Genomic DNA, 27,599 nt, shown 5'->3' with positions numbered 1-27,599 from the left:
CTTTGTTAACCCTTTCCTCTCTGTAAGCTACTTACACCCTGTCATGTATGTCCTGCTGCGCCTACATTTGCAATTTTGGCTACATACATGTCTTTCCCCAGTGAGATGCCTCCCCCAGTATGTACATGGCATGCAGTACCCACAAACCACCACATATATTGAATATCGAACAGTGCCCAGAATACACATTGGTTTTTCCCAGATTAGATTCCACCCCCTGTACAAATATTGGTCTTTTCCCAGTGAGAGCCAATCAGCCGCACACAGATTTGTCTTTTCTGAGTGAGATTCCTTCCTCTGAACACATATGTCTTTCCCCCAGTGAGATCACATTCCCAGCATGCACATGGTTTGCAGTAACCACAATCCATCTAACAAATTGCATATTGGTTGGTGTTCTTCAGTGAGATCCCACCCCTTGAACACAGATTGGTCACTCCCCCAGTGAGATCCCACCCCCAGCTCACACATTAGTCTTTTCTCAGCGAGATCCTACCCCCAGCACACATTGGTTAATTGTATATTGAGTGGTGTTAAAGTGAATAAAAATACTTATCTCCTCTGTGCAGTGGTTTTGCACAGAGCAGCCCAGATCCTCCTCTTCTTGGGTTCATCTTCGGCGCTCCTGACCCCTCACGCCTGCCGAGTGCCCCCACAGTAATCAGCTTGCTCCTACCTGTACATATTACCCCCTGCTCCCTCTCGTACATACTACGCCCTCCCCGTACACACTGCCCCCTCCTGTACATATTACCCCTTTCCTGTACATATTATCCCCCCTGTACATATTACCCCCCGTACACACTGCCCCCTCCTGTACATATTGCACTTTCCTGTACATATTACCCCCTCCTGTACACACTGCCCCCTCCTGTACATTTTACCCCTTTCCTGTACATATTACCCCCTCCTGTACACACTGCCCCCTCCTGTACATTTTACCCCTTTCCTGTACATATTACCCCCTCCTGTACACACTGCCCCCTCCTGTACATTGTGCCCCTTTCCTGTACATATTAACCCCTCCTGTACACACTGCCCCCTCCTATACATATTACCCCTTTCCTGTACATATTACCCCCTCCTGTACACACTGCCCCCTCCTGTACATTGTGCCCCTTTCCTGTACATATTACCCCCTCCTGTACATACTGCCCCTTCCTATACATATTACCCCTTTCCTGTACATATTACCCCCTCCTATACACAGGGTTTTTTCAGTGGGCATGCGGGGGAACGCACTTCTGGCACCTCCAGCACTGAATGTATCTAATGGCAAGGGGTGCTGGAGGGTCCATTGATGCTGGCTGCTGGAGGATCTATTGTTACTTTGGGGGATCTATTGTTGGGGAGAGGTTCTTTTGTTTCTGAGGGGTCAATTGTTGCTGGGAGGAATCTACTGTTGAGGGAGGGGTCTATTGTTGCTGGCTGTTGAAGGGTCTATAAATGCTGGCTGTTGGGAGAGCTATTGTTGCTGGTGGGGGTCTATTGTTCCTGGGGTGGACCTGTTGTTTTTAAGGGGTATTTTGTTGCAGGGGGTCGATTGTTGACAGAAGGATCTATTGTTGCTTGGGGGGGGGCTCTTGTTGATGGCTGCAATGGATCTATTTTGCTGCTTTTTTATATTATCCTTAACAAATTCTATACAAATCCTTAGCACCACAAAATGATACCTGGTTCTATTTTCTCTAAAAGGGGTGGTTTGGAAGAGGGGAGTACCTGCACCTATTCTCTGAGAGTATATATTACCCCCTCATGTACACACTGCCTCCTCCTGTACATATTGTGTACAGAGAGGGAGTGATATGTATCCCCGTACATATCACCCCCTCCCTGTACACAATGCCCCCTCCTGTACATATCACCCCCTCCCTGTACACAATGCCCCCCCATACATATCACCCCCTCCCTGTACACAATGCCCCCCCCATACATATCACCCCCTCCCTGTACACAATGCCCCCTCCTGTACATATCACCCCCTCCCTGTACACAATGCCCCCTCCCATACATATCACCCCCTCCCTGTACACAATGCCCCCCCCATACATATCACCCCCTCCCTGTACACAATGCCCCCTCCTGTACATATCACCCCCTCCCTGTACACAATGCCCCCTCCCATACATATCACCCCCTCCCTGTACACAATGACCCCTCCTGTACATATCACCCCCTAAAATAAATAAAAAACCTGCGCTAAGTGCATAAATAAAAAATAATCAATAATGATGAAAAACGTGATATGGGTCCTGCTGCTGAACACTATAACCCCGATATAAGGCAAAACTAGTTGTAGATAATAATCAGTGCAGCGCTGGACAGAAAACGAAGTGAATAGCAATAAAATTAATATTACTAAAAATTGATGACAGAAAATAAAATAATTATAAACAATCCATATTGTGAATAAACCGTCAATGTATAAATATTTGTCCGTACATGACCGTGCTCAAAGAATCCATTATAATAATAACAATTAAATAGTGAAAAAAAGAGAAGTGAAAAAAAGTCCAAAATAATAATAAATATGTGGTGAAAAAAAGTTCCAAATGTGTAGTTAGTGCAGAATCAATCCAGCGATGTTAATCGATAGTGACACCCACCACCGGAGAGGAGTAAAGGCTTACCAGAAAGCCTGCGACCGCCCTTACTCAGGGGGGTCAAAACAGGCTCAGTAGATCAACGTTGGTATCTTGTTGAAACCGCAACCGATGTCCTATGGATTACTCTCAATGTTGGCTTCTCATCAACAGTAGGAGATGCTCCACATATTCTAGCCCACAAGGGCACCTCAGAAGGTATACCACACATTTTGTGGTGCATGTAATAAGTGATTTGATAGGGTACGTTAGGCCCGTATTGACTGAAGTAAATTCCGTCAATCTCCTATCTTTTAATGTATTAACCCTACATACTGTACACCTTCTGCATGGAGAAAAACCTTTTAGATCACCAAAAAAACTCAAACGTGCAGGTGGATCTGGGATGTTAGGTGCCAACGTATGTCTCAAACTAGTAGCTCCCCTAAACAGAACCCGAGGTTTATCTGCCAATAAAGGTCCAAGAATCCGGTCGTTTTTAATAACCGACCAATGTTTTTGTATGATCCTCTTTATAGCCCAATGTTGGCTTGAGTAAGTAGTAATAAAAGCTAACCCAAAATCTTCTCGGTCATCAGTCCGGGGAGGTTTTTCTACCAATAGGTCTTTGCGGTCCCTATTTCCTACCTCTAAGATTAAGGAATCCAGGGCTGTCGAATCATAGCCTTTATTCAAAAATCTAGATCTTAGTGTAGAGGCTTCCCTGTAGAATTGATCTACATTTGAACAATTCCGCCTAAGTCGCAGAAATTGTCCTTTGGGAACAGCTGTTAACCATGAACGATGGTGGCAGGAGTCAAGGGGGATAAAGCTGTTCCTATCAGTTTGTTTAAAAAAGGTGGAAGTGGTAATCCTACCATTATCAATTTTTATAACCAGATCTAAAAAGTGGATCTGGGTCGGACTAGCTTCATAGGTGAGCACTATGCCCCTACTATTATTATTAAGAACAGACAGATAACTTGCGACAGATTCAGCATCGCCGTCCCATATAAATAGGACGTCATCTACAAATCTTTTCCACAAGATGAGTTTTGCGCAATCTGGCGCAATGTATTTTTATTTAAATTTTCATTAAACGTCCCTGGCTATCTGCACTACTGGAGTCCCTTCTCTCTTTTTTATGGTCCATCCTTACCTGAACATTGTTTACCTGGTCCTTCCTGGAACTATTTCCTTTTCCTGGAGCATCTCCTACTGTTGATGAGAAGCCAACATTGAGAGTAATCCATAGGACATCGGTTGCGGTTTCAACAAGATACCAACGTTGATCTACTGAGCCTGTTTTGACCCCCCTGAGTAAGGGCGGTCGCAGGCTTTCTGGTAAGCCTTTACTCCTCTCCGGTGGTGGGTGTCACTATCGATTAACATCGCTGGATTGATTCTGCACTAACTACACATTTGGAACTTTTTTTCACCACATATTTATTATTATTTTGGACTTTTTTTCACTTCTCTTTTTTTCACTATTTAATTGTTATTATTATAATGGATTCTTTGAGCACGGTCATGTACGGACAAATATTTATACATTGACGGTTTATTCACAATATGGATTGTTTATAATTATTTTATTTTCTGTCATCAATTTTTAGTAATATTAATTTTATTGCTATTCACTTCGTTTTCTGTCCAGCGCTGCACTGATTATTATCTACATATCACCCCCTCCCTGTACACAATGCCCCCTCCCATACATATCACCCCCTCTCTGTACACAATGACCCCTCCTGTACATATCACCCCCTCTCTGTACACAATGACCCCTCCTGTACATATCACCCCCTCCCTGTACACAATGCCCCCTCCTGTACATATCACCCCCTCCCTGTACACAATGCCCCCTCCCATACATATCACCCCCTCCCTGTACACAATGCCCCCTCCCATACATATCACCCCCTCCCTGTACACAATGCCCCCTCCCATACATATCACCCCCTCCCTGTACACAATGCCCCCTCCCATACATATCAACCCCTCTTGTACACAATGCCCCCTCCCATACATATCACCCCCTCCCTGTACACAATGCCCCCTCCTGTACATATGACCCCCTCCCTGTACACAATGGCCCCTCCAGTACATATCACCCCCTCCCTGTACATATCACCCCCTCCCGTACATATCACCCCCTCCCTGTACACAATGCCCCCTCCTGTACATATCACCCCCTCCTGTACATATCACCCCCTCCCGTACATATCACCCCCTCCCTGTACACAATGCCCCCTCCCGTACATATCACCCCCTCCCTGTACACAATGCCCCCTCCTGTACATATCACCCCCTCCCTGTACACAATGCCCCCTCCCATACATATCACCCCCTCCCTGTACACATGACCCCCTCCCTGTACACAATGGCACCTCCAGTACATATCACCCCCTCCCTGTACATATCACCCCCTCCCGTACATATCACCCCCTCCCTGTACACAATGCCCCCTCCTGTACATATCACCCCCTCCCGTACATATCACCCCCTCCCTGTACATATCACCCCCTCCCGTACATATCACCCCCTCCCTGTACATAATGCCCCCTCCCGTACATATCACCCCCTCCCTGTACACAATGCCCCCTCCTGTACATATCACCCCCTCCCTGTACACAATGCCCCCTCCCATACATATCACCCCCTCCCTGTACACAATGCCCCCTCCTGTACATATCACCCCCTCCCTGTACACAATGCCCCCTCCCATACATATCACCCCCTCCCTGTACACAATGCCCCCTCCTGTACATATCACCCCCTCCCTGTACACAATGCCCCCTCCTGTACATATCACCCCCTCCCTGTACACAATGCCCCCTCCTGTACATATCACCCCCTCCCTGTACACAATGCCCCCTCCCGTACATATCACCCCCTCCCTGTACACAATGCCCCCTCCCATACATATCACCCCCTCCCTGTACACAATGCCCCCTCCCATACATATCACCCCCTCCCTGTACACAATGCCCCCTCCTGTACATATCAACCCTCTTGTACACAATGCCCCCACCCATACATATCACCCCCTCCCTGTACACAATGCCCCCTCCTGTACATATCACCCCCTCCCTGTACACAATGCCCCCTCCTGTACATATCACCCCCTCCCTGTACACAATGCCCCCTCCCATACATATCACCCCCTCCCTGTACACAATGCCCCCTCCCATACATATCACCCCCTCCCTGTACACAATGCCCCCTCCTGTACATATCAACCCCTCTTGTACACAATGCCCCCTCCCATACATATCACCCCCTCCCTGTACACAATGCCCCCTCCTGTACATATCACCCCCTCCCTGTACATATCACCCCCTCCCGTACATATCACCCCCTCCCTGTACACAATGCCCCCTCCTGTACATATCACCCCCTCCCGTACATATCACCCCCTCCCTGTACACAATGCCCCCTCCTGTACATATTACCTCCTCTTGTAATCATATAGCGCTTACTCCACTCTTGTAAGTGTAATCTTATAGCGCTGCTCCACTTTATATATTCATTCATTGTTGCAAGAACAATTTCTTTGAGAGAAGGATACATTCATCTCATCATGAAAAGTATTTATTTGGGGAAGTTACAATTGTACCTTTAGAATTAATGGCTGAAACTTGCATTGGGCTACATGACTCTCATTTTCACTACCAAAAATGCATTTTAGCCCAGCGTTATTTTGGTATTTACTATAACGCTCTGTAAAAAAGGCAAGGGAGTTAAAATGAGAGTAGTTTGCATGTCTGAGCATGCTCAGTTGTGCTGGCACCTAATAGTAAAGAGACGGTGAATTTATCTCTTCTCAGACTTTTAAAGATATTTAAGTGTAGAAATTACTTTTTCACACACTTTAAAAAACAGATTATCATTAACCACTTCCCGCCCGGCCTATAGCAGATTGACGGCCAGGAAGTGGTTCTGTTATCCTGACAGGGAGTCATATGACATCCAGCAGGATAACATGCCAGCACGTGCCCACAGGGGCGCGCAGCGCAGTAATCAGACTGACACGCCGCATCTCCGATCGTGATAAGGAGCCTCTGTTAGAGGCTCCTTACCACGTGATCAGCTGTGACCAATCACAGCTGATCATCGCGTGAACCAGGAAGTGCCGGTAAACGGCATTCCTCGGTTCGCGATGACAGGGAGAGACGATCGGCGGCTCTCCCTGTCGGAGGGGGGGGTCTGTGCTGATAATCAGCACATTGATTATCAGCATAGCCCCATCAGATGTGCCAATCAGCTGTCAATCAGTGCCCACAGTGCCCTAATAATAAAGTCTGCCAGTGCCCACCACAGTGCCAATCAGAGCCCATTACAGTGCCAATCGGTTCCCAGCAGTAACACCTGTCAGTACCTCATCAGTACCTCATCATCCGTGCTGCCCATAACAGCCGCCTGTCAGTGCCCATCACAGCTGCCTGCCAGTGACCATCACAGCCACCTGTCAGTGCCCATCACAGCCGCCTGTCAGTGCCCATCAGTGCCACCTATCAGTGCCCATCAAAGCCGCCTATTGGTGCCCATCAGTGCTGCATATCAGTGCCGCCTATCAGTGCCCATCAACTATACATATCAGTGCCTCCTTATCAGTGCCCATCAGTGCCACCTCATCAGTGCCCATCAGTGCCACCTCATCAGTGCCCATCAGTGCCGCCTCATCGGTGCCTGTCAGTGAGGGGGAAAACAAAATTTTATGACAGAAACTAAGCAAAACTTTTTTTCTTCCCAAAATGTTGGTCTTTTTTAGTTTGTTTAGCAAAAAATAAAAACCCCAGAGGTGATCAAATACCACCAAAAGAAAGCTCTCATATCATGCTCTAAACATTATTTCCATGTGCAATTTTCCAGGTCCCAACAATAGTAAGGGTTTGGGCGCTATCTGTTGCCTGGGCACCATAGTGAATTTGATTTTGGGAGTATTTGTTCACCAGCGCTATTGTGAATTCCGTTTGGGCACTAATTAGAGCTATTTGGCAGTTTGAGCACTAATTACCACGCGATCGCATATTCTCGCTATAGTAAATGACACCCAATGTGTTCCTCATACTGAAAGGTTTGAAGACTTCCGATCTAGGATATGTATCTGGTATAATGAAGAAAAACCCCCTTTGTTTCCAAATAGAGTGAAGCCAGCCAGGAAATGTCATTTACTGGGCAGGAATATAAATGATATTTTTTTCCTTTGTAAAAGTCTCTTTTTGTGTGTGCATCCTACAGGTGCGCCACTTCACAGGTGGATTGAAGGCATCTCTCAGGCATGTTATTTAAAGGAATTGTGTGTTCTTAATGTTTTTCTTTAAGCATTGCTAAAAGAGCTGCTTCTGAACAAAGAGTTTTTAAAAAACAATGGACTGAACATTGACTTTTCTTTATCAGGAGCTTCTTATGTAAACAATATGGAACACTCTAATGATTCTTGCTTTGGAGTACAAGGGCTTGACATATTTAATTGATGTCACAGAGACCTAGAATTGTTAAGCCTAAATGTTAAAAATTATCATCATTTATCATCACAATGCAAAATTTACATGTATTCTTGTTTGGTAATCCATGTTGATTACAGTCACTCTCCAATGAAAGGAGAAGTGGCCATACTGCTCTTATGGATCACAGGAGTGCAGTTCTTTTCCTGTGACCGATTTCAGCCGACAGCGGGCTAAAGCCTGCTGTTGGCTGATATCACTCAGCCGATCTAGACTCAGGTAAGATCCCGACAATATTGTTGGGATCCACCCAGATGACTGGACCGAAACCTCGCTCAGTCTCTCAGCAATACACTGAGAGCCTGAGCCAGCCACTCCCACCCCCTAAACAGCCCAGCACTCCAGCGAGCACTGGAGGGGAGAGCAGAGGGCTGTTGGCTGACAGTCACAGCTCTCTGCTCAGAGTGGAGGGGGAGAACTGAGCGATTAGTGGTGTTTTATAGCTTAGTTCTCAGTGCAGAGCTGGTGGGGGACAAATGCAGCATCGAATCGATGCTGTATCCATCTAGGTGAGTCTAAGGGTTTTTTGTTTTTTTTTAACTCTGAACTTCTCTTTTAGGCTCAAGATTTTTTTGTGTTATCCCTAATAGCCAGGGCTGTATTTAACGTGAGATAAAAGCGGCAGCTGCCCGGGCCCAGTCAATATCGTGGGGCAAAGCCTCTTGAGCCCCTTGTCATTGAGAGTCCCGGTCCGGTGGCAACGTCTCACACCCCGCATATCATCTCTATGCCACGAGTGAGCGGACCCAGGGACAGAGGCCGAGGGCTGCAGGAAAGGCGAGCAGCACGAGGGTGGCTAGGACAGGGAGACTGGGAGGGAGAAAACCTCCACTGCCTCCCTGAACCCCGAAGTGGTGAGCAGCAGAGAGTGCCGCCCAGAGCCTGGACTTCTTCTTCAACCTCCTCTCCACTCCCAGCTCTAACATCAACAGGACAGGCTGACCAGGGTTCAAGAGGATGTGGATGGGTGGGAGGTAGGTACTAGGCATCACACACCTATCCACAGACAGGGACTGGTGGCACAAGAGGGACTGCAGACAGGGGCAGGGCTAGGGGGTCTCTCTCTCACCCCTCCTCTCTCTCTCACCCCCTCTAACTCCCCTCGCACCCCTCCTCTCTCTTTCACCCCCTCCTAACTCCCCTCTCACCCTCTCTCTCTCTCACCACCCTCTTTCTCTCACCTCCTCTTTCTTACCCCCTCTCACATCCCCTCTCTCAACCCCTCGCTCTCTCACCCACCCTCTCTTTCACCCCTCTCTCCTTCACCCTCCCCTCTTTCTCACTCTCTCTCACCCACCTCTTTCTCCCACTCACCTCTCTCTCTCTCTCTCTCACATTCCCCTCTCTCACCTCCTCTCACTCTCCTCCTCTCTCTCACCCCCTCTCTCTATCGCTCCCTCTCTCTCTCACCCACTCTCTCTCTCTCCCCCCCACTCTCTCTCTCTCTCGCTCACCTTCCCTTTCTCTCTCATCCCCCCCTCTCCCACCCACTTTTTTCACTACCCCTCTCCCTCTCACCCCCTCTCTCACCCCCTCTCTCTCACCCCCCTCTATCATTCCCCCTCTCTTTCTCACTTTCTCTCTCACTCTCACCTCACCTCTTTCTCTCCACCCTCTATCACATCCCCTCTCTCCCTCACACCTCTCTCTCCCCCCTTGCATGCAGGCAGGGGGAACCAAGTAGACACTGACTGACAGGTGACAGCAAGTGTTACTGATCCCATGTCCCCAGCATCGCCACTCACCCACCCAGTACTGCCACTAATCCTATCTTCCCCACAACTGCCACTGATCCAATCAACCCCTCACCACTGCCATTGATCACAGCCCCCCTCCCTAATCCCCAGCAACCAATGAGTGAGTGGTAATTATATTCAGTAACCTCTAGCAACCAATCAACAAGCAGAAATTATGTGTTGTAACCTCTAGCAACAAATCAGTAAACCGTAATGTGTGCTTCAACCTCTAGCAACCAGTCAATGAGCGATGATGATGTGCTGGAACCCCTGGCGAGCAATCTCAATCGCTGCCTGATCTGCTATAGTAAGCTGATTTTGAGTCTACTGCTATTTATTGTATGTCTCAGAGCAGGTGGAGAAAGAAATTGCATGGTGTACTGCAGAAATACCCCACTCATGGAGAATAGAACTTGTATAAAGATTCAACGTCGATACCAACCAGAAGGACCTCACCCGGGAAAGTCAGGTCTTTGATTTTATTAAGGTCATCACCAGTGTCCCTCACATATGAAGGCAATGTGAGATCCTTGATAAGGGAGTCTATGTATTTACCAACTTGTTCCAGTGGGCCTCTGATTGCCAAGACAATTGGTCTCCCCGGGAGGTCCTCCTGGTTTTTGTGAATCTTGGGGATAATATAAAATATTGCAATATTAAAGTCATCGACCCCCAGATAGTTTAACTCTTTTTTAGTAAGTAGATCCACGTCAAAAGCTCATTGTAACTTGTCATTAATTAACCTGACCAATTGTAGGAAGGGGTTAGGGTTTAGCCTTTTATAGGTGCGTTTGTCAGATAGTAAACGCCGCACCTCACTTTCATATTTTTCAGTAGAGAGAATGACAAAGTTCCCTACTTTGTCACTGGGTTTGATTACTAGCCTCTCTGCTTCCTGGAGTTCCTTTAATGCTTGGCGTTCATCAGAGGAAAGATTGTCTATGGTGTTGGCTATCCAGTTAACCTTTTGAAGGTCCTCCTGGACAAGGTCCAAGAAGACACCGAGCCATTTATTTTTCCAAAATTGGGGCATAGATGTCGATTTAATTTTCAAATCTGGGTCCCTCCTCCAAGGTATGGTTTCAGTAGATTCATTGTCATCGGACGATGATCCAGCCTCCTCTAGTAGAGAGACAAGTTGACCAACAGCCACTGTATCCATAGCATTGATTTCTAGAGTGGCTAAATTGGCAATCTGTACCCCTGAATAGAGGTCCTTGTAATATACTTTTCTTAGAAATAGGCATATGTCTTTATAGACTTCAAAATCATTCATCCTGGATGTTGGCGAAAAGGACATACCCTTTTTCAAAAGATTCAGATGTCTATCTTGAAGCTGGAAGTCAGATAAATTCACTTCCTCATATCACCTGGGCCGTTTGTGTCCAGTCCGGGTAATGCAGGATCATCTAGCGATGGTTTCTCTGACTCCTGGTGGTGGTATGTTCCATGTTTCTAGAGTCCCCAGCCCCTTTGTATTTCACACTGTTTTTTACTTTTCCTCCGTCTATGGTTCCTGTTTTGCTTCCTTTCAAAATGCCTCTGGATGGAGGAGGATCCTTCATTTCCAATTGATCCTTCTCTAAAAAAGTGACAGATCGGTGGAGCTCATCCTCACTTCCAGAGGATGGATTTACGTCATTGGAGCTGTTATGTGAGGGAAACCAACGTTGTTGAGATAGGTATAGATTGGATATATATTATAGCAGAAAGTAAAAAAAATATTTTTTTATTTTTCAAAATTGTCGCTCTTACTTTGTTTATAATGCAAAAAAGAAAAACCGCAGAGGTGATCAAATACCACCAAAAGAAAGCTCTATTTGTGGGGAAAAAAAAGGACATCAATTTTATTTGGGTATAGCGTCGCTCGACCGATCACAAAAAATGGCCTGGTCAGAAAGGGGGTAAATCCTTTCCGGTCCTTAGGCACGATTTGAGAAATTCTGGAATCCGTGGATTAAAAATTAGATTGATAGTTCTAGACATATGCCCACTTGAGAATTGCTTAAAAATTTACACAGTCGGTACATATTACTTTGATATCTTTAACCTTCTTCTTTTCTTATATTTTTCTCATCTATTCTTACCTTTTATATGGTATCTATTTTGGTTACCTAAGGTAACTAGATGATAAATTCATCCTCTTTTGTTTGCTAAAAATACATAATTATTTGTATCCATATACATTTAAAGATATTTTACATTAATGTATTTTGGAAATTTATTCTAAATAACTATTAATCCGATAGACACATATGTATTAAAGCAACACTGTATTATTTGTGGTTATACATATAAAGGTTACAATTTATTTGCGGATTTGACAAGCATCTATTCTTTTCTAAATTAATAATATGTTTGTAAAAGATACTGTATGTAATATCCTTGCTGTACTATTTAATGAAATTCATTATTTGTACATTCTTTCTTTGGAAACTCTGAAATAAAAATGATCGAAATGGAAAAAAGGCATGATTTTCTATAAGATATAGTTTGTATGTGTGTGTGTGTGTGTGTAATACATGTAGAGCCTGAAAAGTCCCAGTATATTTTTAACCTATTCAAAGACATTTCATTTTCTCTTTAGTAAACCCGCACTGCAAGGGTCAGCACAGGATTACAGCATTGCACGGTCTGGAAGGCAGAACAGGTCCAGACTCACAGGAGAAGAAAAAGCAGTCTACTATCCGTCATCTCTTATGGAGGAGAGCTCCGATGTCGGAAGCAGTGATCGGGGTTGCAGTCTTGCATACCTCCCAACTTTTTGAGATGGGAACGAGGGACACCTATTAGCAAAAGTATGTAGGCATAGGACACCTTAAAGGGGAATTATACAAAAAAATTGATTAGTTAAACCCACAAGTGCTTTTTTTTACCACTACTGTTCATTTATATTGGCTTTTGAAATTTACAAATGCAGCAATTTTGAAGTTGGATGAAAGGTTTAGCACTGGGAAACACTTTTGGAAAGTGAAAAAGTACTATTTATATACAACTATATGGATCAGGTCAAAATGAGGGACAAATGAGGAGGACAGAGGGACAGAGGGACTTTGTTCCAAATCAGGGAAAGCCCCTTGAAATCAGGGACAGTTGGGAGCTCTCACTGTCCCGATCCAACCGCCCAGCCTGAGGAACCTGTTCCCGGGAGAGTGTTTCTGTCATTTCTGGAAAGAGGCAGGGAAGCCTGAAGTAGGTATGGGCACATTCTCAGCTCTGCTTTTGGACAGACTTTAGTGACACAGAGGCTGAGACAAGGGGTGATGCTCAAGTGTTTTGCCCGTCCCCCCCCCCCCCCACACCGGCCCTGGCTATAAATATGGGAAAGCGGTAGACGAGTCCCACAATATCCTGTCTACTCTGAGGAACCATGGCGAGGACGATGCTGCTCAACTGGATTGTCACCTTGACCCTCCTCTACACCACGCTGACTCATGAGCAAGACATTCATGTGAACAATGGTGGTATTTGGGGTTACCAGGGACAGATGGACATGTGCCCACCTGGAACAAAAGCAACAGGCTTTGATTTGCTGGTAAGCGATCCAAAATTTTTAGATTTTGACTGAAAGAGAATCCTGTGCCAGAATCTGAAGGTCCAGCCTGAAAGTAGATTTTTTTATCCATTTTGGATAGAGTAAGGGAGGGTTATGACCCCTGTCAGTTTTTTTTTTGCCATCTGTGTCCCATTGGGGAGATTTCCCTTCACTTCCTATCCCATAACCACAACAGAAAGTGAGAGAACCCCCCTAAAAGTGAGTAGTCACCAAAACGAGTGTCCCTACTGGAAGATTTCTCATGTATTCCTGTTCTGGTGACAACCTAAAATTTGGGATTTTATTATTAATGCTAATGCCCTGTACACACAGTCGGATTTTCCGACGGAAAAAGTGCGATCGGATTGTGTTGTCGGAAATTCTGATCGCGTGTGGGCTCCATCAGACTTTTTCTGTCGGAATTTCCGACACACAAAGTTTGAGAGCAGGATATAAAATTTTCCGACAACAAAATCCGATCGGTTAAATTCCGATCGTGTGTACACAAATCCGACGCACAAAGTGCCACGCATGCTCAGAATAAATTAGGAGACGAAAGCCATTGGCTACTGCCCTGTTTATATCCCCGATGTACGTGTTTTACGTCACCGCGTTCAGAACGATCGGATTTTCTGACAACTTTGTGCGACCGTGTGTATGCAAGACAAGTTTGAGCCAACATCCGGTGGAAAAAACCCATGAATGTCCGATCAATGTCCGATCGTGTGTACATTGCATAACAGTAAATTGGACAAATAGAGAAGGAGAACCTCCTACACGGAGGCACAGAGAGCAGTGAAAACCTGACAGGAGTTCTAACCCCTCTCCACTCTCTCCAAAACAAAAAACAAAAAAGTTTTGCCTTTACCTATACTTTAACTACTTCAAGTCTGAGGAACTCTTACCCCCTTCCAGTCCAGGCCAATTTTCAGCTTCCAGTGCTCTCACATTTTGAGTGACAGTTACTCAGACATAAAACAATGCACCCAAATTAAACTTTTATCATTTTTTTAGACAGATAGAGCTTTCTTTTGGTGGTATTTATTCACCACTGGGTTTTTTTTATTTTTTGCTATATAAATGAAAAAATATTCCAACACGTTTCGCAGAGTATTTCTGCTTCTTCAGGGAATCTTTTTATATGCATCTAAAGAATTATAAATTTTCAAAAAAAATGAAAAATTATCATACATTCAATCATTTTTTTATTGCATAATACATTGAGCTGTAACCAAAAAATAGAATAGTGTGCTCACCCATTGTAACAGTAAGGTATATGTGTATGTCTCCCACGAGACAGGAGAAAAAGAAGACCTTGAGGTGACCACTTCCCCTCGGTGTTAACCAGGGCTAGGTTGGATGAACACTGGACTGCACATCGGATGGAATGTATATTGTAGAAAACTGCAACATTCATGTGCTATAATATAATATGAGTTATCTATAGTTGGATCTGTACATATGGTATTTGCTTACTAAGCACTAGAGAGGGAAGGAAAGCAAAAGGATGGGAACAAACATCAGCTCATACATACCAACTAGCTATATCTGTACTCTAACATAGTCCAACATAAAGTGCACCTGGAAAGTATTCACAGGCTTCACTTTTTCCACATTTTGTTATGTTACAGCCTTATTCCAAAATGGATTAAATTCATTATTTTCCTCCAATTTCTACAAACAATACCCCATAATGACATTATGAAAGAAGTTTGTTTGAAATCTTTGCAAATTTATTTAAAAAAAAAAAAAATTTTGAGTATGATGCTACAAACTTGGCACACATATTTTTGGGCAGTTTCTCCCATTATTCTTTGCAGGACCTCTCAAGCTCCAGAGCGCTCTAGAGCAGGTTTTCATCAAGGATGTCTGTACATTGCTGCATTCATCCTTCCATCGATCCTGACTAGTCTCCCGGTACCTGCCTCTAAAAAACATCCCCACAGCATGATGCTTCCACCACCATGCTTCACTGTGGGGATGGTATTGGCCAGGTGATGAGCGGTGCCTAGTTTCCTTCGGACATGGCACTTGCCATTCAGGCCAAAGAGTTCAATCTTTGTCTCATCAGACCAAATAATTTTGTTTCTCATGGTCTGAGAGTCCTTCAGGTGCCTTTTGGCAAACTCCAGGCGGCTGTCGTGCCTTTTACTGAGGAGTGGCTTCCGTCTGGCCACTCTACCATACAGGCCTGATTGGTGAAGTGCTGCAGAGATGGTTGTTCTTCTGGAAGGTTCTCCTCTTTCCACAGAGAAATGCTGGAGCTCTCTCAGAGTGACCATCAGGTTCTTGGTCACCTCCCTGACTAAGGCCCTTCTCCTCCGATCGCTCAGTTTGGCCAGGCAGCCCACTCCAGGAAGAGTCCTGGTGGTTGCAAACTTCTTCCATTCACAGATGACGGAGGCCACTGTGCTCATTGGAACCTTCAATGCTGCAGACATTTTTCTGTACCTTTGCCCAGATCTGTGCCTTGATATAATCCTGTCTCGGAGGTCTACAGATAATTCATTGAACTTCATGGCTTGGTTTGTGCTCTGGCATGCACTGTTAACTGTGGGACCTTTATATAGACAGGTGTGTGCCTTTCCAATTAATGTCCAACCAACTGAATTTACCACAAGTTAAAGAAACATCTCAAGGACAATCAGTGGAAACAGGATGCACCTGAGCTCAATTTTGAGTGTCATGGCAAAGGCTGTGAATACTTATGTACATGGGATTTTTTTTCTTATTTTATTTTTAATAAATTTGCAAAGATTTCAAACAAACTTCTTTCACGTTGTCTTAGTGGGGTAATTGTTTGTAGAACTTTGAGGAAAATAATGAATTTAACCCATTCTGGAATAAGGCTGTAACATAACAAAATGTGGAAAAAGTGAAGCGCTGTGAATACTTTCCAGATGCACTGTACATCCCCTACACACCAGTTAGCCAACAAGAAAAAAACAACTATGTCTCACTAGCATACCCAAAAATCACACTTCCATGCCGGCTCCCTACACCACACACACAAACTAATGTACCCCCCCCCAACACACACACCGCCTATGCACACCCTACACTTCCACCTCCCCTACCCCCCCCCAGCAAATAACCCCCCCACAAACACACACACATAATTCCATATCACACACACCACATCCTGTGTATATTATTTAGTCTATGTGAAAGTTATAGAGTCAACAAACTATTTTACATATACAGTATTTGAAAATGAATCATTCCTGATGTACTGACGGCCTTTCTCATTTCTTGAGACCCTAAAATGCCAAGACAGTGCAAATACCCCCCAAATTACCCCTTTTTGGAAAGTATACAGTCGAATGCATTTCGTGAGAGGCATGGTGAGTTTTTTTAAGTTGTAATATTAACAAGCTATTTCTCACACACATCATAGGCATACTTGAAATTACACCCCAAAACACATTCTGCTACTCCTCCTAAGTATGGCAATACCACATGTGTGAGACTTTTTTACAGCCTAGATGCATAGAAGGGTCCAAAATCCAAGGAGCACCTTCAGTTATTCCAGGGACATAAATTATGCATCTAATTTCCTGACTACCCATCACATTTTTAGAGGCCCTGAAGCACCAGGACAGAAGAAACACCCACAAGATTATCCAATTTTGCAAAGTAAACACCCCCAAGATATTTTTAAGAGGCATATGGAGTCTTTTGAAGACTTCATTTTTTTGCCACAAGATTTGGGAAAATGCGGAAAGAAACTGAAAATATATATTTTTTACAAGGCTGTGAATATTTATTAAGATATTTCAATTTATTAAGATATTTCTCACACATAGCATGAGCATACTTAGAATTATACCCCAAAACAAATTCTGCTACTCCTCCTGAGTATGGCAATACCACATGTGTGAGACTTTTTCACAGCCTAGATGCATAGAAGGATCCGAAATTCAAGGAGCACCTTCAGTTGTTCCAGGGACATAAACTATGCATCTAATTTCCTGACTACCCATCACATTTTTAGAGCCCTGAAGCACCAGGACAGAAGAAACACCCACAAAATTACCCCATTTTGGAAAGTAAACACCCCAATATATTTTTAAGAGGCATATGGAGTCTTTTGAAGACTTCATTTTTTGCCACAAGATTTGGGAAAATGCAGAAAGAAAATGAAAATATTTTTTTTTCTTACACAAAGTTGTCAATTTAACCACTTGAATACCGGGCACTTTCGCCCCTTCCTGCCCAGGACAATTTTCAGCTTTCAGCGCTGTCACACTTTGAATGACAATTGCGCGGTCATGCTACACTGTACCCAAACTAAATTTTTATAATTTTCTTCCTACAAATATAGCTTTCTTTTGGTGGTATTTGATCACCTCTGGGGTTTTTATTTTTTGCTAAACAAACTTAAAAAGACCAAAATTTTGGGGGAAAAAAGTTTTTCTTAGTTTCTGTCATAAAATTTTGTTTTCCCCCACTGATGAGTTGGCACTGATAAGGTGGTACTGATGGGCACTGATGAGGAGGCACTGATATGTAGAATTGATGGGCATTGATAGGCGGCACTGATATGTAGCAATTATGGGCACCAATGGGCGGCACTGATATGCAGCACTGATGGGCACTGATGGGCGACACTGATGGGCACTGACAGGTGGCACTGATGGGCACTGACAGTCGGCTGTGATGGGCACTGACAGGCAGATGTGATGGGCACTGATTGGCACTGATAGGTGGTACTGATTGGCACTGACAGGTGGCACTGATAGGCAGCACTGATGATGAGGTACTGATGTGTTACTGCTGGGCACTGATTGGCACTGTAATGGGCACTGATTGGCACTGTAATGGGCACTGATTGGCACTGTGGTGGGCACTTGCTGACTTTATTATTGAGGCACTGCTGGGCACTGATTGGTAGGTGTAATTCTACCAATCTAATTGGTAGGCGATTGGAACATCTGAGGGGGCTATGCTGATAATCAATGTGCTGATTATCAGCACAGATTCCTCCCCCCCCCCCCCCCGATTGGCGGCTCTCCCTTTCAGCGCGAACCGAGGAATGCCGTTTACCGGCACTTCCTGGTTCACGCGATGATCAGCTGTGATTGGTCACAGCTGATCACGTGGTAAGAAGCCTCTGACAGAGGCTCCTTATCACGATCAGAGATGCGCCCCGGCATGTTATCCTGCTGGACGTCATATGACGCTCATTCAGGAGAACAGAACCACTTCCCGGCCGTCAAGCTGCTATGAGCAGTGACAGTGTATGCATCAGTGACACTGTCCCCCTTGTCCACCTGCTGGAGCACATGCTGCATGGAATAATGTACAGGGCACTTGAGGCAGAACCAATCCTTGTTTCACAAAAAAAAACCCAAATTTTCAAAAAACATTTGTCATTGGAACAAAAAGTGAGGTGAAATCTTCTGAAGAGGTGCACAGACAGCAAAACAAATGTCACAGGGGTGATAACCCTTCCCTAGGTTTTCCAAAAAGCCTAAAATAGATTTTTTGGCTGGAGCTAAACACGTTAAAAATGTACCAGTTCGAAATGACAAACAGATTCTACTTAACAACAAACCTACAGTCCCTGTCTTGTTTGCACCGCCTGTATACTGCTGTTCAGAGTATATAGGGCCTGGGGGGCCCACACCTTTCCTTTTTTAATTTGGGTGCGGGGTTCCCCTTAATATCCATACAAGACCCAAAGGGCCTGGTAATGGACTGGGGGGTACCCATGCCGTTTGTCTCACTGATTTTCATCCATATTGCCGGGACCCGACATTAAAGCCGCAAGCAGTTTTAAATGACTTTTTTTTTCTTTAAAAATGTCATTTTGTGCAGGGACTGTTCTAAGCACGGGAAACACGTGCCACTTTACAGGCATACTATAGACACCCCCCAGGTACGATATTTAAAGGAATATTTCACTTTCTATTTTTTACTTTAAGCATCATTAAAATCACTGCTCCCGAAAAAACGGCCCTTTTTAAAAGTTTTCTTTTGCATTGATACATGTCCCCTGGGGCAGGACCCGGGTCCCCAAACCCTTTTTAGGACAATACCATGCAAATTAGCCTTTAAAATTAGCACTTTTGATTTTGAACGTTCGAGTCCCATAGACGTCAATGGGGTTCTAACGTTCGTGCGAATTTTCGGTCTGTTTGCAGGTTCTGGTGCGAACCGAACCGAGGGGTGTTCGGCTCATTCCTAGTTGTCAGCCCTGCCCTTCCATAGAGCCTCTTGTTTCATAATGAAACATAGCTCCCAACTGTCCCTGATTTCGAGGGACTGTCCCTGATTTGGAGCAATATCCCTCTATCCCTCATTCCTCCTCATTTGTCCCTCATTTTGGTCTTATCTATATAGTTGTATATAAAATGCACTTTTTATCTATCAAAAAGTGTTTTCCAGCACTAAACCTTTCATCTGATTTCTAAATTGCTGCATTTGTAAATTCCAAACTCCAATATAAAGGAATAGTAGTGGTTAAAAAAAGCACTTGTGGGTTTAACCCATCTTGTTTTTTTGTACAATACTCCTTTAAGGGGGTGTGGCAAGGGGTTTGTCCTATGCCTGCATACTTTTGCTGATAGGTGTCCCTCATTCCCATCTCAAAGTTGGGAGGTGTGATGAAAGGTCATCCTATATCTATTGATGTGCATGGAGGGCCTCTGCTGACTTCTCCCCCACAAGTTTGGGATCCAATCACAAGGTGAAAAATGTTCATATATTAGCAAAACAGCAGGGCAAAAGTTTTAGGCAGGTGTTAAAAATGCTGTAAATGAAGAATGCTTTCAGAAATAGAAGTGCTAATAGTTTATTTTTATCAATGAACAAAATGTAAAGTAAATGAAGAGAAGAAAAATCCAAATCAAATCAATATTTGCTGTGACCACCCTTTGCCTTCAAAACAGCATCAATTCGTCAGTTCTTCTAGGTACAGGCGGTCCCTGGGTTATAAACAAGACAGGGACTGTAGGTTTGTTCTTAAGTTGAATCTGTTTGTAATTTGGAACAGGTACATTTTTTTAAGTGTAGCTCCAGCCAAAAAAACTATATTTAAGCTTTTTGGATAACATAGGGAAGGGTTATTATCACCCCTGTAACATTTGTTTTTCTGTCTGTGTCCCTGTTCAGAAGATTTCACTTCACTTTCTGTCCCAATGACAATTTGATTTTGAAAATTTTGGGTTGTTGTGGAAACAAGCCTTGGTGATAAAGCTTTAGTAGAGGTACATTTTCCCCATAATAACTCTTAAGAGAGAATTTCACTTCCTGGGGGTAGATTTCCTCTCACTTCCTGTTGCCTCCCTTCGTTTGTAAGTCGGATGTTTGTAAGTAGGGGACCACCTGTACACTTGCACACAGTTTTTGTAGGAACTTGGCAAGTAGGTTGTTCCAAACATCTTGGAGAACTAAGCACAGATCTTCTGTGGATGTAGGCTGCCTCAAATCCCTCTGTCACTTCATGCAGTCCCAGACAGACTCCATGATGTTGAGATTGGGGCTCTGTAGGGGCCAAACCACCAGCTACAAGACTCCTTGTTCTTCTTTACACTGTAGATAGTTCCTAATGACATTGGCTGTGTGTTTGGGGTCGTCGTCCTGCTGCAGAATAAATTTGGGGCCAATCACAAGCCTCCCTGATGGTATGGCATGATGGATAAGTATTTGCCTGTATTTCTTCTGGGGCCATTTTTTGTCTGCTAAAAGCACAGATAGGGGTGGATTGAGTAGCTCCTGAGTTGATGAATTGATAACGGCTGACCATGTGTGCTCAGGGTATGGGTGGTGTAAAAACTTAATGGAAGAACTTAGTGTAGCGCTACCCCCTTAGGAGCCTGTGACTATTTTGGGTCACCTGTTTACTCCTGAGCCCTGAGCAGATTATCGCCCCACCAAAGTACCTTGGCCAAGTGACTTTCTGGCTATCACACAAAGGATAAACACGTACACACTGATTTGATACATGTTTAACTTGTATTAGTATCACAGAAATGGAAAAACAGGCAAAGGAAACAATTGACTGAAAAATACAAATGGCAAAACACTAAGAGAGGAAATATAACACAATTCAGTCTCACTTTAGGCCACGCCCACCCGTTCTGCAGGACTGAAGAATTAAACGTTATCTCCCAAACCAGGAACATTTCCCCTAGTGAGCAAAGAGGGAAAGAAGAAAAACAAGATATAGACTAGCTCACTTGCGGCTCCCAGTGAAAAGAGACAGGGTTCAGGAATTTAGACAAAAATATACCCCTAAAGGGCCTGTGAGTATGTGAAAAGCTCTTCTGCCGGCTAGTTGGGGCCCATGCGGTCGTGTACAATAAAGGTGAAGTCTCTTTGAGAAGGCATAGATCTACCCAAGGGGTGGTAAAGTAGCCAACAGAGTTCTCCTTTAATAGGCCTAAGGGGGTATGAAGCACCTCCTTAAGTACAACTGAAAAGGAACAAAGCTGAACTTGAAAAGCTAATGTTTTCCTTGGATAGTTGGAACCTGGGTTGAAGTGAGTTCAGGATTCCTACCTGGCAGGGGTAGTAAAAGACGTGGTTTGGTATCCTGCAGACAGGATTGGTTAAACAATTAACCACTTGCCGACCAGCGCACGATGATATACGTCAGCACAATGGCATGGCTGCGCAAATGGGCGTACAGGTAAGTCCTCTTTAAATTGTGGCTTAGTGGGCGTGCACGTGCCCGCTGGTCCTGCAGACTCGATGTCCGCCGGGGGCCCGCGATCGTGACACGGAGCTGCAGAACGGGGAGATGCCTATGTAAACAAGGCATTTCCCCATTCTGCCTAGTGAAATGACAGGGATCCACTGCGGGAGCAGTGATCGCTGTCATGTCCTAGGTAGCCCCCCCCCACAGTTAGAATCACTCCCTAGGACACACTTAGCCCCTTGATTGCCCCCTAGTGTTAACCCCTTCCCGTGTCATTGACACAGTAATCAGTGCATTTTTATAGCACTGATCGCTGTATAAATGACAATGGTCCCAAAATAGTGTCAAAAGTGTCCGCCATAATTTCGCAGTCACGTTAAAAACTGCAGATCGCCGCCATTACTAATAAAAAATAAAAAAATTAATAATAAAAATGGCATAAATCTATCCCCTATTTTGTAGACGCTATAACTTTTGCGCAAACCAATCAATATACGTATATTGCGATTTTCTTTTACCAAAAATTTGTAGAAGAATACATATCAGCCTAAACTGAGAAAGAAATTTGTTTTTTTATATATTTTTTGGGGATATTTATTATAGCAAAAAGTAAAAAATATTGGGTTTTTTTCTTAAAATTGTTGCTCTTTTTTTGTTTATAGCAAAAAAATAAAAACTACAGAGGTGATCAAATACCACCAAAAGAAAGCTCTATTTGTGGGAAAAAAAGGACATCAATTTTGTTTGGGTGCAACATCGCACGACCACGCAATTGTCAGTTAAAGCAACGCAGTGCCATATTGCAAAAAGTGCTTTGGTCAGGAAGGGGGGTAAATTCTTCCAGGGCTGAAGTGGTTAAATGTGGTAAGATGTAGCACTGAATGGGCTGTAGTGTCCATGCTTCAAAGTGTAGGCCTGTGCTGGTGACTGTTCTGAAACACACTGGAAACTATGGCAGCATTGTATGGGTTAAGAACCCTCTCACCCGGTCCGTTAGTGCAGCAGGATGTAGTTATGACCTTTCTGTTGGGGGCCCCTTTGTCCACCGTGGCTGTGCAGATGGCAATGACCTGGCTAGCCAGTCTGCAGGTTCTGCTAACTTACCTCCTCAGGATGTTCAGGTCTCTGGTGCCTTGTGCCTCTTCCAATCCGGCTTGGGCCTACATGGATCCACTCCGCTCTCCCTCTCATGTCTCTCCTATCTTCCCCTGCATTTTTAAATGCTCCAACCCCCTTACCTGCTCTCTGGGCTGCTTCAGCAAATCTGAATGGAAGAATCCTGCTTACAGCATACAAGTCCCAGCATTCCTGTAAGGCTGTATGATAACTATGTAGCGCTGGTAGATTTTTAATCTACTGCTGATAGGTAAATTTAGTGGGTTATCTGTTCATACATAGTCAGATTTAGCCTCTGTTCCAGCTCGGCTGAGTTGCATGTAATTTCGCACTGTGCTTGTGGGTGTCGTTGTTACTATGGGCCAGTGTTGGAAAGGCAACACGTTGAAGTGTATAAGTGCTCCTCTGTCCCGGGGATAACTCGGTGGAGGTGGTCCCCTGAGTTTCATCCTGGGAGAGGGTTTTTTGGGACAGACGCCATGTTTTGAGGTCGTTTTCCGTCCACCTGCTGGCCCTCCTGGCCGACAGGTATGCGCTAAGAGTACTACCTCGTGGTCCTCTGATCGGGAGGCCCACGTCGCTGCAAGGTGTGAGTGGGCCCAGAAGCCTGTCTGGGGCCTACCACAGCAGCAGAGGAATGGTCGTGGGCTGTCTATCCTGTGTGAAGAAGCTGGACAACTGAGAAGATCCCAGGGGAGGACTCGTCATGGAAGGATCACGCAGAGTGCTAGTCTGGAGAGAGGCCTGGTGACTCGGTTGGAGGACGCATTCCGAAGTAATCTTACAGTATAGTACTGCCGGGTTGGCTTAAAGGTTCTAGTGCTGTGTTTGCTATTCACCGTAAACCATTACATCCTGTGGCAGAGGATCGTACGGGTTTTGTTCCAATCAAGTCTGTGGCAGAGACTTTTGTTCGTGCTGCATACTGGCTGCTAGGTTGGTGAGAGAAACCTATCCAGGCAAGCAAAGATTTAATTCAACAGAGAGAGTGTAATCAGCTACAAGCTTTCAATTCCTAATGTTACATTAAGAACGCTAAGAAAAGGTATTTGAGCTTCCCTACAACTTTCCTCCTACCTCTTTCCTGCTACTTCCTGCAACTCAAGTTTATTAAAGCATTGGAAAAGATACTCAAGTGTCCGGTGCCTGCATTGTATGGTGGTAAACTCAACGGGACCCTAGACCCGGTTCTGGTGAAATAAAGGTAACGAAGGTGACGGTAACAGCCTGCTTTAAAACAGCAGCTCCACCGAGCGTTATTGCTACAACTAAGTTACATAGAACTGCCATCTTGTGGCCAAATACTATTCTACATAGCAAAAACATTGCACAGTGTTACATTACTAACGGGTCCCCCAATAAAATAGAGTCAAAGGTAAATTGTCAAGGACCTGTTGGTTCTGATTATTGAGGAAGCCAGTCTTTGTGGTGGTAACTGATGTTGATGATGTTTAATTTCCACTGCAAAGACTTTTGATGGGCCTTGTTCCCCTTTATTGAGTTGGCCTATGCATCCAGTGATTTGAAGACTGTTTGACCAGATTTCCAGGCTAGTGGGTTAACCCATCAGGCACAGAAACAGGCTGCTAGTTGCAAGAAAGGCACATACCATAGGTAATATGGTCTTTCCCAGTCTATATGTTTCTAATCCATACATGGCCCTTAAGGGCCGCAGATGAACTGGGATCCCCCACCCTGCACAGCCAGGCACAGCAAATTTTCAAAGGCACTCCAAGACAGAGAACAGTGCAGTGCTTTGTTTTTTGTTATTTTTTTGATGGATTAGAACTTGGATAGGATTTCCAGGGACAACTTCTCCTATATACACTCCTCTGCTTCCTCCAGCACACTTGCTTGCAGAAAACCACTTGCACACTGAGGGTTAATCTGACACAAACAGTCAGCTTTATAGCAAAAGCATGCTATCGGCAAGAACCCAAGGCCCTTTTAGATGTGTAGCAAAAAGTCAGTGTCCAGCTTACATCCCTATGGCTACTGATCCCAGCACCACCTCTTCAGGCACTGCCAGCCCGCCTGGCTGCCCCTTTCACTAGCCCTCCTGGCTAACTAGCCCTCCTGGCTGCCCTCCAAGACTTACACTCTTCTCCACAGTTCTCCCAGACTGATCACTCAACAGCCCACCTGGCTGACTTCTCAGGAGATCTCCTGGACATGCTGACCTGCTCCCACTGTTCTCTCCTTGCTTCCGTGCCTCCAGGAAAGTATTCCTCTGTGTGTTGTAAAGGGCTTCTTAGGCACCTGAGCCCCAGGCCCGAGGTCACCCTCCCAAACTAGGGGGCACCCTCAAGGGCCACCAACAGCCTCCTCAGCACTCCATCTTCCAGCCGACTGCCCCTGCTGGCAGTACCCATGAGTATTTATTAGGTGGCCTGCCCCCTGCCAGCCCATATGCTGGGGATTGGCTGGGGCCTTTTTCAGTACTCCAAGCAGCTCCTTCTAGCCTCCACTCACTACTTCTGGAAGCTTCTCCAATGTTCCAGAAAGCAGCAAAGAAGGGGGGATTTTTTTCACCCTAGAGATGATTACCTTGCTTTTTCCTTGAGTTGCTTTTTGTTTTTCATTATTTGAATATATTTTAATAGTTTGCCATAAAATGTTTTTTAGTGTCCTTAATATATATATAAGCTAAATGCCTCGACATTCTTTGGACTATGCTTGTTCTGTTTATCATGCTTTACTGTTCCGCTATAGGCGAACATCACCTGACATTAATTTCTTTACACAAGTGGCAGTTGATGGTGCATTTATTCTCCCCACTGTACATGGAATTCCCATCCCCATTATTAAGCCCTGGGGGTGGAGTGAAAAGCATTGGGGGGCAAGGCCTGGTTGGTGCCCAGGGTGCTCAGAGTCATGCAGTGATGTGCGGCTTAAGGGACTTCTCCTTTTCCCCATACTGACATTTGGAGCGGGACAATCTCTGTCCTTGCTTGTACTCCCAGCAGTTGGTTAGAGAAGAGGACCTGTTTGTGCTTCGAGCGGCAACCACAATTTTGGTATTGCTTAACACTTTTGAGTTATTAATATTATAATTTCCTGACAGACTCCATGGCAGCCTACGTGTGGGTTAACCCCGCCTCCTCTCCAATGCTATAGGACCTCATTCCCATAAATTAGTACTCACAACTAGCTACCGCGTTCCTTTTTTGTCCTCCTCCAATGGACCTACACAAGATGTTCGCGTCCAGTCGGACGAAGACAAAATCATGGCATACCTCTTGCGGTGCAGCTCAGGGCCCAGCCATGGGCGGGCGAGTAGCGTTTAGAGGCTGAAGTTTACCCCTTTTTGGTGGAGGGATGGTCGCCTCTGTATGCCGAAACTCCTGGACGCATCATCGACTGGCAAGGTCGGAAGCATAATTTTTGTCTCCATGGCAGTGTTTCTCTGTGTATTCTGTCTTCCCATAGGTCTCCCCGGCTCCTGTTACGATCACGCCGGTCGTATTTGGGACCTTTTTCGCCCCTCATGGTGGCTGGAGCGCTGGTGCGTTCCAGCCCGCCTCAGCACTTCCGGGTACGACCGTTCGCGCATGCGCAGTAGCCTCCTCGAGACTGAGGCTTGGCTCGCGCATGCGTAGTGTAGCGGAATACTCGGCAAACCGCACATGCGCGGTACGGTCACCAGCCTACGGCGCAGGTGCGTGGTGGGCGGTGACGTCATGGGTGGGGAGCTTTAAATACCGCTCATAGACTCCCTCACAGTGGGAATTCCCTCACAGTGAACGGGAGTGGAGCGGTCTTCCCCATACCCAGCCCTGGTCATCACTAGGTGAGTGCCTGCCGTTTTGGTGTACACTGTGTGCTTGTAAAAATCTTTTAAAAAAAAAAAAAGGAAAAGAGAGGAGAAAAGGGAAAAGAATTAAATACAATTTATATTCTAAAAAAAAAAAAAAATTTTTTTTCCTTCACAATTCTTTCTATAATCAGGTGGCCTTTCTTGTTGGCATATGTTGCTAATACACATATGTTTACGTTGGGGCAGATGACTTTTACTTACTGGTTTCCCGGCCCGTCCAGGCCATTTTTTCTTTTTGCAGACCAGCTGCATTGTGTCGCCTTCATCGGCAAATCATGGATAACTCACCGCCTTTAAGTGGCCAGCCCTCTCGCACAAGGTATGTGCTTAAGAGGGAAGGGGTGGAAAGTCAGTCGCATGGTAATATGCGTTATCTGATGTTGGTCTCGCCATTTTCCCTTCCCTGCTGTGTTTTTTCTTCCAGCCCTTCTAGATCGGACCCTCAGATCTTGGTCCAGAATGATAAAGACCTTGCCAGGCCGCAACACCAGTCTCCTTCAAGATCCAGACGAGACTCTGCATCTGGAAGCCACCACCAGGGGAGACGCTCTCATTCCTCCTCCAGACACTGCTCCCACCGCCATGACAGCAGCTCTGATCGCAGAGCCTGCTGGGGATGTGGAATGCGAGTTCCGGAGGTCAAGTCACTATGTGATCGG

The 27,599-nt window shown here is 45.1% G+C and overlaps 1 protein-coding gene across 1 annotated transcript in view; it reads left to right on the top strand.

The window, feature by feature from the left end:
- Positions 1-13,198: 13,198 nt before the first annotated feature.
- The window catches only part of LOC141134754 (vitelline membrane outer layer protein 1 homolog), a 34,954-nt gene continuing 20,553 nt past the window's right edge, over positions 13,199-27,599 (top strand). The window contains exon 1 of the mRNA XM_073624194.1: positions 13,199-13,363. Within this exon, the coding sequence (XP_073480295.1) occupies positions 13,199-13,363 (165 nt within the window). The remainder of the gene's footprint in view (positions 13,364-27,599) is intronic.

The sequence above is a fragment of the Aquarana catesbeiana genome, linkage group LG03, assembly GCF_042186555.1.
Source record: "Aquarana catesbeiana isolate 2022-GZ linkage group LG03, ASM4218655v1, whole genome shotgun sequence".
NCBI lineage: Eukaryota > Metazoa > Chordata > Amphibia > Anura > Ranidae > Aquarana > Aquarana catesbeiana.
Note: the sequence above shows the minus strand (reverse complement) of the source record. Positions and strands in the feature narration are given on the sequence as shown.